Source organism: Microcaecilia unicolor, chromosome 12, assembly GCF_901765095.1.
Source record: "Microcaecilia unicolor chromosome 12, aMicUni1.1, whole genome shotgun sequence".
Classification (NCBI taxonomy): Eukaryota; Metazoa; Chordata; class Amphibia; order Gymnophiona; family Siphonopidae; genus Microcaecilia; species Microcaecilia unicolor.
The window spans coordinates 14,137,301-14,150,457 of NC_044042.1; the positions used below are offsets into that span (position 1 = coordinate 14,137,301).

The 13,157-nt window shown below is 47.3% G+C and overlaps 1 protein-coding gene across 1 annotated transcript in view; it reads right to left on the reverse strand.

The window, feature by feature from the left end:
- PTPN22 (protein tyrosine phosphatase non-receptor type 22) overlaps positions 1-13,157 on the reverse strand; it is an 85,355-nt gene that overhangs the window by 51,938 nt on the left and 20,260 nt on the right. The window contains 3 exon segments of the mRNA XM_030221142.1: positions 1,682-1,777; positions 3,151-3,227; positions 8,011-8,119. Of these exon segments, the coding sequence (XP_030077002.1) occupies positions 1,682-1,777; positions 3,151-3,227; positions 8,011-8,119 (282 nt within the window).

Consider the following 13,157-nt stretch of genomic DNA (forward strand, 5'->3'; position numbering starts at 1 on the left):
ACCCAGGCATCCACATGTTGATTGAATCCAAATGGACATGTCTTGGTTCTTTTCTATCGGGTTTGTAAACCCCCTGGTGGCAGAGCAAGGTATTAAATGATGGTACCAAATATGTTACAGTGTTTCCCCGAAATGACTCAACACCAACCAGGGAGTTTAACAATAAAAAGAAAATATTTTTTTTAATTAGTAAAACTCCCTGGTTGGTGTTGAGTCATTTCGGGGAAACACTGTGACATATTTGGTACCATCATTTAATACCTTGCTCTGCCACCAGGGGGTTTACAATTGGCGTCACGGACAGGATAAATCACCCCACTTAACACCCTGGGGGTGGCCTTGCCTGTAAATTTAAAGTGTACTGTGGAATGTGTATCAGTGGGTTCTTTCTGGCTAATTTTTAGGTCCCCCGAAGGTCTGAGTTCACTCCCAGCCACAGAATGGAGAAACAGAGAAGATTTTGGGATCGAGGAGCAGATTATAATAGAGAAGATTACTGGGAAGAAGAAGAATACTGCAGAAAAAAATGCAGGTTGGCATCATGGACAATGGTGTGAGAATGCTGGGAGGTTCTCATTTCAAGAGGACCGGAGGCCTCTCATATGTTACAAGTGTGGTCAAGCAGGTAATCTTTTAAAATTTAAGGTATATGGAGTGAACCTGCATATGACATATGGAAACTACTTTGGCTGTACCACAGAAAGGCAATATATCAAAATATATGAACCTTTACCCTTTCTTTGATTAGATTTTAGATTTTAAGTATTGTACTATTGAAAGCCACCATGTCGATATTCCCTAATGGCGGTACATTAAACTTGAAATAAACTGTAAACTGGAAATTGATTAGAATACTACCACTAATGCTCGTATGTGCATACATTTAGCGGGATGGCTAGGGGGCGCTATTCTGCAAATACCTGCTTAGCTTCCACAGGGGGTGTACACAGGGGCGGAGCACGGGCGGGACATAGGCAAAGCTCCCACTTATACTGTAACTTATAGAATACTGTCATTTTCATGCTTCTCTGCCGCATTTAGGTCACTGCACTCATGCCAGCTCTATGATTGGTGTAACTGCGGGGAGCTAAATGTCAGGCACCCCAATATCGGGTTATACTAGTATTCTATAACAGAACTTCAGTGCTTACAGTGGCATAGCTACAGGAGGACTTTGGGGGCCTGGGCCCCCCCACTTTGGGCCCTCTCCCTTTACCTTTCCTGGTGGGGATGCCGAAGCCCCCGCCAGCCAAATAAATACAGTGCCGCATCTCCCTTCCTCCTCATGCTGCTTCCTTAAGGCAGAGGTCGACAGCGTTCCCGCCAGCAAAGATATGTTTTTGGCACCGAAAAAAACTTTTTATTTTCGGATGCGCGTATCGGATGCGTGCCAAGTGGCATTTGATGCGCGTAGGTCATTACCACCCGGTTACCGCGTCAGAATTTACTGATAGGACAATGGCTGACGGTAAGGTCGCAGACCCAAAATGGAAGTGTGTCAGTTTTGATTTTGTCGCACATCCATTTTTGGCAAAAAGTTTTAAAAGGGCCTTTTTTTACAGGTGCTCTGAAAAATGAATCAGCGTGTGCCCAAAACCCACGCCTATACTACCGCAAGCCATTTTTCAGCGCACCTTAGTAGAAGGACCCCACAGTAAGAGATGAATAGCTTTCATCTTACCAGAACTTTGTACTCCCAAATGAGTCTCCAGAAGTCCAGGACGGTGTGCGGCAGGGGTCCCTGGGTAGCAATATAGCCCCTTGGCTCATACACCCCCTGAAATAAAATGCAGACCATATTACTTAAAGAAAAATGGAAAGTCTTCTGTGACCTGCCTCCAATGTTTAACTTCTCTCGCTTGTTGGCACTTCACCCCTGACATTTACCCCGTGTCATCTCATGTACCTTCCCCTCCTGTCACATTCCGATTCTGTGCCATCAATGTATTGTATTGTATCCTCTTGATTTAATGTAAGCCACATTGCGCCTGCTCATGTGGGAAAATGTGGGGTAAAAATGCACCAAATAAATAAAATAAATTAAAGAAACCCCCTTTCCTGGTTAATGTCCAAAGGGCTTGTGAAATGCAGGAGAGACAATGATATTTTCCCTACCGCACCCTGTTGATAAACAGAGTAACTGATTTCTTTTAGACATTTTAGAGGGAAACTGATGCCATGTATAAAGCTCCTAAGGACATTGCCGGAGCTTTACATCTTAAGAACATTTTTTTTTTTTGCTTTGTTTTGTAAAGCTGACTAAGGTACATCAGAGCACATCCCTATCGAAAAGCTTCCACCAGTATTTTGCACAGATTGGATGATGGGAGTTTTAACTATTAAGGGACCCTTTTACTAAGCTGTGTAGGCGTCTACGCATGCCCAACACCAGTGCACGCTGCAGGGGGGGGGGGGGGTTGAAGGGAGCAGCTGTGCGTGACATCAGAGGGAGCATGGAACTGGCTCTCAGCACCCCAGGAGGTAAGAACAATGCGGGGGGTGGGGGGTGGGAATGCTGCACCCGAGTGGGGGGGGGGTGTGCAGCGATGATCTGCCCTGGCGCTCTGGGTGGCAGCTGACCAAGGAACACTACTGTTACCCCATACACGTTTATGTGCCAGAATACATGTGTATGTTAGTCACTCTAGGGCTGGGCGGTGGGGGCGGGCCTCCCCAGGTGCCAGCAGTGAGGGGGTGTGTGAAGCAGGCCCACACTTTCGGCTCTGTCGGTTCCCTGCCCTGGAACAGGAAGTTGACGTCTGAGGGGGCAGGAGACCGGCAGAGCCAGTAGCGCATGTCTGCTCCACACACCCCCTTGCTTGGAGGAGGGGGGTGCACTGCCCAGGGGGTGAGTGCTCTGCCCCGCCCTGGGTGCCATATAAGGTAGGTACGCCACTGGTTAGTCATTTTAGAAATGTACAAATCTACTGTATATTTTCCAGTGTCGTCATAGAGTCCATCATCCATGAACACTGTTGTTTTTGAGGGACAAGAAACAGTGGGGATTAAGGGAGTGACCTCCCCTAATCCCTCCTGTGGAGCACTTCATGAAACAAGCACTGGTATGAAACCTAGATTTCTTGGGGAGCAGGTGTAAGACGTGCATTCCTCTAGCACATGGCTCTCGGCATTCATGACACTAGGCCGTACCTTCATAAAGTTTGCATTGATGTAGTCTGAATCATTGTCTGACGTTATGAGCGAGAGCTGCACTCTGCTGTGATCAACTGTGGGGAAAACACAGAAGAGGATCAGATATCCATAACCAAGCACAACGTTCTGCAAAAGACGTTTGGAAATCCTGAAGGATGGGAAAAAGTAGACACTTACTAGGAAGCTAAGTTAAAGAAAGTTCATGACAAAATAATGTATATTGATATGGACGCCAAGAAGGCTTTTCTTCCATAAAGCATCAGAACGAGTTCTTCCACACCTCTGATATGGATGTCCTGGCAGCTCTTGGGTAGCCTTTTAGGGGTTCTCAGGACACACCTAGCCAGTCGAGTTTTGAGGATACCCATAATGAATATGCGTGAGCTATATTTGCATACAATGGAGGTAGTGCATAAAAATCTATCTTATGCATACTCGTTGTGGATATACTGAAAACCTGGCTGGCTGAAGATTGGGTTGAGAACCCCTGTTTTAGAGCAATGTTCTTCACTGCATTGCCTGGGGGCCAGTGGCAGTCCCCATTGACCTTATGCGCAGCCCCCTAACTCTTCCCCAATAGACACTCTTCCCCACCTTGTTTCAAGACTTGCTGCTGACACTCCACCCATAACAGCTGTTCTGTTTTCTACTGGAACCATGCAGCTCTCCTAACTTTGAACCATGGACTTCCCGATCTCCCACACCTTTCTCATGAGGCTGAAGCAGCAGTGAAGGAGGCATCAGGCAGTTCAAACTGGCTGAAGACTCAGGAGGTGGTGGGAGAAAATAGAAGAGCTATTCAGACACCAACAAACTTCTTCAGGCAGTGGTGATACCGAGGGCGGGGCGGTGGGTGCGGTCCACCCTGGGTGCATGCTGAGAGGGTGCATGGAGCAGTCATATGGCTGTCGGCTCCACTGGTTCCCTGATCCCTCTGATGTTACTTCCTGTTCTGGAGAAGGGAACTGGCGAAGCCGACAGCCATACGACTGCTCCCAGGAACCCCAGGAGGCAAGAGCGGTGCGCAGGGTGTGTGTGTGTGTGTGCGTGTGATATGCCAGGGGGGAGGTGATGCGCCGGGAGGGGGGGGGGGTTGTTGTGTCTGGGAGGGTGTAGTGCCTGGGAGGGGTGCAGTGGTGATCCGCCCCCGGTGGCAGCCGAACTAGAAACACCACTGTCCTCAGGAAATGTTGGGGGCACTGTTCCCTCTAAGCAGAGCGGGAATCCTCCACCTACAGTCCTGCCAGCGGGGGGGGGGGGGGGGGGGGCTGTTGTACGATCACATTTTCAATAGTAAGAGATAGGCAAACTCTGCAACACTCCAGGGAACCTGCCTGTCCCCAGTGATAGAAAACACAATATTGAAGCACCGCCCTCCCCACTGGAGAACTCCCACTCAGCTTAGAAGGAACATTTGTTGGGGCGATTAAAAAATTCCAGAGTTTAATTACACGGTGAGTGAAGAAAAATGTTCTCCGATTCATTTTAAATTTACCACTTTGTAGCTTCATTGCATGCCCCCTAGTCCTAGTATTTTTGGAAAGAGTGAACAAACTATTCACATCAACCCATCTTTTTAGAACTTCTGCATATGGACATTTTTCACTGTGGTAAATCTGAATAAGTGATATCGATTATTTACTTGTATTAGGATTTTCAGAATATGAATGGGTGTGTTTTGGGATTATTTATCTTTATGCTGACAACACCCAGCTTTCTCTCTCCACACCAGACATCACTGCGGAAACCCAGGCCAAAGTATCGGCCTGCTTATCCGACATTGCGGCCTGAATGTCCAACCGCCACCTGAAACTGAACATGGCCAAGACCGAACTCATTGTCTTTCCACCCAAACCCACTTCTCCTCTCCCTCCACTCTCTATTTCAGTCGATAACACCCTCATCCTCCCCATCTCATCTGCCCGCAACCTCGGAGTCATCTTCAACTCCTCCCTCTCCTTCTCTGCGCATATCCAGCAGACAGCCAAGACCTGTCGCTTCTTTCTCTATAACATCAGCAAAATTCGCCCTTTCCTCTCTGAGCACACCACCCGAACTCTCATCCACTCTCTCATTACCTCTCGCCTTGACTACTGCAACCTACTCCTCACTGGCCTCCCACTTAACCATCTATTCCCACTTCAATCTGTTCAGAACTCTGCTGCGTGTCTTATCTTCCGCCTAGACCGATATGCTCATATCAGCCCCCTCCTCAAGTCACTTCACTGGCCTCCGATCAGGTACCACATACAGTTCAAACTTCTCCTACTAACCTACAAATGCACTCAATCTACAGCCCCTCACTACCTCTCTACCCTCATCTCCCCTTATGCTCCTACCCGTAACCTCCGCTCACAGGACAAATCCCTCCTCTCAGTACCCTTCTTCACCACCGCCAACTGCCCTTTCTGCCTCACCTCACCCTATGCGTGCAATAAACTCCCTGAGCCCATACGCCAAGCCCCCTCCCTACCCATCTTCCAATCCTTGCTCAAAGCCCACCTCTTCAATGCCGCTTTCGACACCTAACCATTGTACCTCTATCCAGGAAATCTAGACTGCCTCAATCTTGATTGACTGCACTTTTTGTCCTTTAGATTGTAAGCTCCTTTGAGCAGGGACTGTCCTTCTTTGATAATTGTACAGCGCTGCGCAACCTTGGTAGCGCTTTAGAAATGTTAAATAGTAGTAGTAGTTTTTTTTTAAATTCCAAAGAAAGGTTCTTTCTCTCCATGATGTGAGCTATGATTTTTTACTTTCTTTATGACTCTATTGTTTTGATTGAATGTGGTTTTCAAAATGTGATTTTCTTGCATTATGGTAACGTAATTCTGAAAACTGCAAGAAAAAAGGAAACCTTGAGAGAAGGCCAGTTTGAAGGGGTTGAGGGCAGAGACAGGATGGTGAAGGGAGACTGGCGAGAATAGGAACCGAGACTGGTTGCAGTTTGGAGGGGATAAGCATGGAAGGGAAGAGAAGTCGGGGGAGAATATGCGAGGGGTGATTGGTTGGGGGCCATGAATAGAGACTGTCTGAGGGGAATACGGAGAGAAAGTGCAGGGACTGGACTTTATTTTAGTTATATGAGTCACTTAAACAGCCAGGCTGACCACATCATCAGAGGGGGAAACCACTACTGTGTCATTGGAGGAGGAATTCTCTCCCCCCCCCCCTACCACCACCATCTGTGCCCACTGTGCTATTCACTTTGCCCAATGACAATCCTGACTCTCACATTGAGATTTTATTTCCAAGTGGTCCCCACCAGAAAAATAGTAAAGATTGCTGCTTTAGGGGTCCTTTTACTAAGCTGCGCTGAAAAGTGGCCTGCGCTGGTGTAGACGCGTGCATTGGTCACACGCAGGTCCATTTATCAGTGCACCTGCAAAAAAGGCCTTTTTTTTAAAAGCCGAAAATGGACGTGCGACAAAATAAAAATTGGCACGAGTCCATTTTGGGCCTGAGACTTTACCGCCACCCATTGACCTAGCGACAAAGTCTCATGCGCTAACCGGGCGATAATCATCAGCGCACGTACAATGCTGATTACCACCCAGTTAGCGCCACGAGACAGAACGTTTCTGGGGAGCATAGTGGGCATGCATAGAAGATGAAATTACCGCCTGGGCCATGTGGTAGCCGGCCGTAGGATGCGCGTACGCACCTACTGTCACGTTTTCCAGGCAGGAACTAGGATTGTGAGCCTTTGGGCCACTGCCGAGGAGCGGCAGTGGCAGGCAAAACCACCCCACACAGGGATAAGGCAAAACACTGACAGGGCCAGCTAGACTTCTCCTGCACTTGACCATCGTTCCTCAGGAGTTGAGCCCCTGAGTGCAGGTGGCCGGCAGGACTTACCAGACAGGGCCGGAACTGGATACAAGCAGGATACACACAAGGACTAGAACACACAGGGAGGCTAGGCAGAATACTAGACTAGGACTCTTAGACAGACAAGGGACAGAACTGAAAGCTGCAAGCAGCCACTGAAACAGGGGAAAAACACTGATAGATAAGAAACAGAACTGAAAGCTGCCAGGCAGCCACTGAACCAGAAACACAGACAACCTAGAACTAGACAAAGACACACAACCAAGAAACAAGACGGGGAAACAAGCAATACAGTACAAGAAGCTACACAAGACTAACTAGTATCAGGCAATAATTCAGACTATAAACTGGACTAGGCAGAAGTGCAGACAAACCAGGGCCTTAGGCGATGCAAAGGTAAAGCAGAGAGTTTCCAAATGGCTAATAAGCCCAGCAGCAGCTGAGATTCAAGCTGCAGCAATCACCAGGCAGCTACGGGTGCTGTGCAGGCTCAAACAAGACAAGCAAGTCTGCCAGGCCGAAAGATCCAGACTGGACTGGGCTGAAGTCTGGAACGGGAAACAGCACACAGAGACAGAGACGGAACTGACTCAGAAAGACCAGACAGAAGCCAGCGTAGAAGCTGACCACCAGAAATAAGGTAAGCCTGAGAGGGGTCTCGACCACAGACGTGACACCTACACAGCTTAGTAAAAGGGTCCCTTAGAGTGAGAGCCACATCCTGTCCTGCCAGCCAAAGTAGGTCATAGAGGTGTCTTGCAGGCAGCTTGCCACAGGCCTGGGTAGAGTTGCCACCTCACCCCAGACCCACTGTTCAGGTTGATGCAGTCCTATATTCCTCATTGAATGCAGGTTTGCTCATTCCCATTGATTTCTGTAAAGAAACAAGAATTACAACTCCCTGTTGCAAAACCAGGAGTGGATCATCCTCTACGGCTGATCTGGGACAAGGTGGCTATCCTAATGACAGATGATGTAACCGGATGGTAATGAAAGAGCGCACAATGAGGCTGTAACCACACTTACAGGGTAAAATGTCTTTATATCTGTTTTTCTTAATGTTCTCTGGCATCTCCGCTGCAGTGGTGGAGTAGGTCTTGTCAGTCTTGTATTTCGCTGAGAGCCTTTTCAATTTCTGCAGTAAAAGAAGACAGTGTGGACTCCATCAGGCTGAAATGTCTTGCACATTTTACTAAAAGATATCGTCTTGCACAACAAAAGGAAGCAGACTGGATTTCCTTCTTATCCACTTTCCCTACGTTCCGCTCTCCCCCCAAAGACAGAATCTTCGCGCAGAGAGCATAAGAACATAAACGTTGCCATACTGAGACAGACCGAAGGTCCATCAAGCCCAGTATCCTGTTTCCTACAATGACCGATCCAGATCATAAGTACCTGGCAAGAAATCATGAGTACAACAGATTTTATGCTGCTTGTCCTAGAAATAAGCAGCGTATTTTCCCAAGTCCATCTTAATAATAGCTTATGGACTTTTCTTTTAGGAAATTAGCCAAACCTTTTTTAAACCCTGCTGAGCTAACTGCTTTTACCACTTCTCTGGCAATGAATTCCAGAGTTCAATTACACATTGAGTGAAGAAATATTTTCTCTGATTTGTTTCAATTTACCACTTAGTAGCTTCATTGCGTGTCCCCTAGTTCTTGTATTTTTTGAGAGAGTAAACAAGCAATTCTCGTCTGCCCGTTCAACTCCACGCAGTATTTTATAGACCTCTATCAAATCTCCCCTCTGCTGTTTCTTCTCCAAGCTGAAAAAGCCTAGTTTCTTTAGCTTTTCCTCATAGGGAAATGATCCCATCCCCTTTACCGTTTTTGTCGCCCTTCTCTGTACCTTTTCTAATATTGCTATATCTTTTGTGAGATGCAGTGACCAGAATTGCACGCAGTATTCGAGGTGTGCTAGCATCGTGTAGCGACACAAAGGCATTATAATATTCTCATGTTTGTTTTCCATTCCTTTCCTAATAAATCCTAACATTCTATTTGCTTTTTTTATCCACCACTGCACACTGAGCAGAACGTTTCAATGTATCATCAATGATGACACCTAAATCCTTTTCCAGGGCGGTGATTCCTAATACGGAATCTTGAATCATGTAGCTATAGCTTAGGTTCCTCTTTCCTACATGCATCACTTTGCACTTGCTCACATTAAATGTCATCTGCCATTTGGATGCCCAGTCTCCAAGTCTTGCAAGGTCCCTCCTGCAATTTAACAACTTTGAATAACTGCGTCATCAGGAAATGAAATTACTTCACCAGTTATTACCATCTCTAGAAAATGTATAAATATGTTTAAAAGCTGCAGTCCCAGCACAGACTCATTGAGAATACTGACCGTTTAACTCTACTCTCTGTTTTCTATCTTTTAACCAGTTCTTAATCCACAGCAGGGGCGTAGCCAGTGGCGTTCCTAGGGGCGCTGACACCCGGGGCGGATCGCCGATGCGCCCCGCCCACGGGTGCAGCGCCCCCCCCGGAACAGCACGACCCACCCCGGCGAAATAACCCCCCCCGGTGCAGCGCGACCCCCCACGGCGAAAGAACCCCCCCCCGGCTGCACGCCGCTGGGGGAGGGGGTGCCACGCGCCTGTCGGCTCTTCGTTTTCATGCTCCCTCTGCCCCGGAACAGGAAGTAACCTGTTCTGGGGCAGAGGGAGCATGAAAACGAAGAGCCGACAGGCGCGTGGCACCCCCCCAGCGGCATGCACCCGGGGCAGACCGCCCCCACCGCCCCCCCTTGGTACGCCACTGGGTATAGCCAGACCTTGGCAGGAGGGGGGGCACTATTTAGCCGCCTCCCCCCCACCGCCACCCGCCCGCCCCACCGCCGCATCAGGTACCTTATTTGTTGGCAGAGATCCCTAATCCCCGCCAGCCGAAGAGTCTTATTCAGCACCGGTCGACTCCGGTGCCTTCGTTGCGTGATCATCTGTTTCTGACGCCTTACGTCCTGCACGGGGCTACATGCACGGTGCAGGACGTAAGGCGTCAGAAACAGATGATCAGTCGGTTGTAAGAGAAGTTTAGTCAGCTTGAGACCGATACCCCTGTCACTGGGGCGTAGCCAGACTTTGGTGGGAGGGGGGTCCAGAGCCCGAGGTGAGGGGGCACATTTTAGCCCCCCCTCCCGGTGCCACTGACCCCCCCGCCATTGCTGACCCTCCCATTGCCGACCCACCACCATTTTTCACGCCCTCCCGCCCTCTCGACCCCCCCCCGCCACGAACCCTCCCCCACCATCGCCTACCTTCGGTTTTGCTGGCGGGGGACCCCAATCCCTGCCAGTCGTCTCTTCATCCTGCAGTCAAAACAGTCTTCATTCTGTTGCATGTTGACGTCCTGCAAGTACAATGTGCAGGACGTCAGCATGCAACAGAACGAAGACTTTTTTGACTGCAGGACGAAGAGGACATTGGTTGGCGGGGATTGGGGTCCCCCGCCAGCAAAATTGAAGGTAGGTGGCAGCGGGGGAGGGTTCGCGGGGGGGGGGGGGGTCGAGAGGGTCGTCGGGAGGGGGGTCCACGACAAAATCTATGGGGGCCCGGGCCTCCTCAGGCCCCATGTAGCTACGCCACTGCCCTGTCAGTATGATCCAACTGAGTGGTTCCTGATGAAGCCCTGTTATGGGTGAAACGAATCTGGCCCCGTTGAAAAACAACAGTTGAACTGTGGAGTTGTGAAGCCAGCATTTATTAAGCTAAGTTGATGCATGCCATGCTGTAGCTTGAACAATTTTTGTTACTCAGTTATCTTTAATATTTGTGCTCTATTATGGGCAATTTTGCATGATGCTCCTATATGGGCATTTTTGAATGAGTGGAGTAGGGAATATTTACCCCATGAAAGAAACTTGATCACTATTATAGATAATAGTGCCTTGTTGATTAGACCTTGGCAGAAGCCTTGGTTCCTGAGGGTATTTCCCACTTTCCTCATTTCTTTATATTCATTCCACACAACCCTTTTGGATTGTGTTTGGCTGTTTTTCAGTTCTCTGGAGTATTAGATTACCTATTTAGGATTAACAGCCCTTGACCAAGACCCATCACCTCATGTCCAGCTCTCCTTGCATGGAACAAAAAGCGTGCAGTTTCAAAGTGACATTTCTAGTGCATTGCAGGCCACTGCGTAAACCACAGAGTCACAGGCAGGAAGTGATAAGCGAGGTACTTCCACAGAGAGAGAGAGAGAGAGAGAGAATGTAAAAATAGCACATCGGAGGAGAGTGTGAAAGAAGGAGAGGCTGAGCCTCCACATTACCCAGCTCCAGGAGGGAGGTTTTGCATTTTCGAAAGCTCCATCCTGGTGCATGTTCAGCCCTGATTTCCACAGTTGGAATCAGGGACTGTGAACAGCACACTGCTTTCAGGATGTAAGTTTTCAAAGTGGTCCTGTCTGAAAAACTTCCTTCCGTTCCTGGACCTGGGAAACTTGGCAGCTCTGGGGATGTGAAGTTTGATCAGTTCTCCGAATCATGAGCGAAGCAGAGTCATCATAGGACCAGTTCTGTGGGTGCTTGAGCAAACTCTTTGACTGTGTCCAGGGAGGGGTAATTTCCCTTGGATTTAGCGGCCTACTGCCTATGGTTATAAGTTCAGGCTTTTCCTGTGAATGGTGCTGCCTTGTCTAATCATATGAAAAGCCAGTCATACTTTCGGTTTGGTTTTCTGGAGTTTAGCAGATATTGGAGCTATGCAGTCACCTGAATTCACGTCATAAGGAAGAGACTATTCCAGATTTCACTTTACCCCCATTCATATATAGAGTTGTAGTTTGTGATTTTCTTAGACAATAATGAGAACATTTGGATCTACAAAGCCCAGACTGGCTTAGCCTGATCCTTATGGCATGGACTCAACTGGCCCCCAGCACATCCAACATCTGCCACAGGCACTTTTAAGTAGCCTCCCCCCCCCCCAAAAAAAAATGTTCCTTTTACGCTGTGTATGTATGCATGCACAAGAAAATATAATCCTAGAACACATTTTAATTAGATGCTATAAAGCAGCCCACAAAACAAATATTTGATATTTTCTAATTGTTTAAAAGAAATGATATGCTAAAATATACGTAGAATTACTTTCATTAAAACAATTACTTAAAGAACACTTTTAAAATCCCAAGATTATTTGCATTATATTTGCCGAGTTTCACTTGGCTTGTGGCCTACAAATCTGAACTCAACTTATAAAAAGATGCAGTGCCAGAGTAGATAATAAATCAAAGAACAGATCTAAAGAACTTATCACTTCCATACACGGTAACAGCAATAACATCTTGACAAAATAAAAAGAAATTGAACAAGTCTTTACCACTTTTCACACCTCACTCTTCAAATCAGGTTGTTGAAACACTGAAGCTGATTTAGATACTTTTCTAAATAAACTTAAGTCTCCTAACTTATGAAACAAGGAGCAAAAAGAATTAGGCAAACCAATAACAACAAAAGAACTAATTTCAGTTATCAAATCTCTACCCCTTAATAAAGCTCCAGGTCCAGATGGTTTCACATCTGAATTCTACAAGCATTTCAAGTCAATTCTTATATTACCGCTGGGTTAGCGCAGGAGCTCTTACCTCCATCTCAATGGGTGGCGGTAAGGGCACCCCACTGAAATGGCCGAACGGTAAGTGGTTCACTTACCGCACGGCCATGTTCCACAAAAATGGCCAGACTTTTACTTCTCAAAACAAATCCCTCAGTCTATGGTTCTGACGAAAACTCAAAAACAAAAAAACCAAGACTCAATGTCTTCTTTAAATCCGGGCTAATAGCACTCCAGATTCAAAAATCTGCTGTTCAATGCAAACATAATGAAACAGAGAGAGGGAACCAAATACAGAAAAAGTCCCAGCAAAAACAAAACAGCACAAAGGGCCTTTAAAAACAAAAGGGAACAACGTTCTTTCATTAAAAAAAAACCTTTTAATAGTGAACTTGGATTGAAGGAATCATTGAGACTTACACTGTTGATGTGTGTGAGCTCTGCATTTTATTTGGAGGAACACATCACACACAATTTTGGAAATCATCATCCTTTTGAAATTAGTCTGTTGAAGCCTCCTTTGTCATTGGTGTGACCCCTGACGCAGGTGCGGTAGCACCGAAACACGGCCCGTGTCGGGTCTTCCTTCAATCAAAGTTCACTA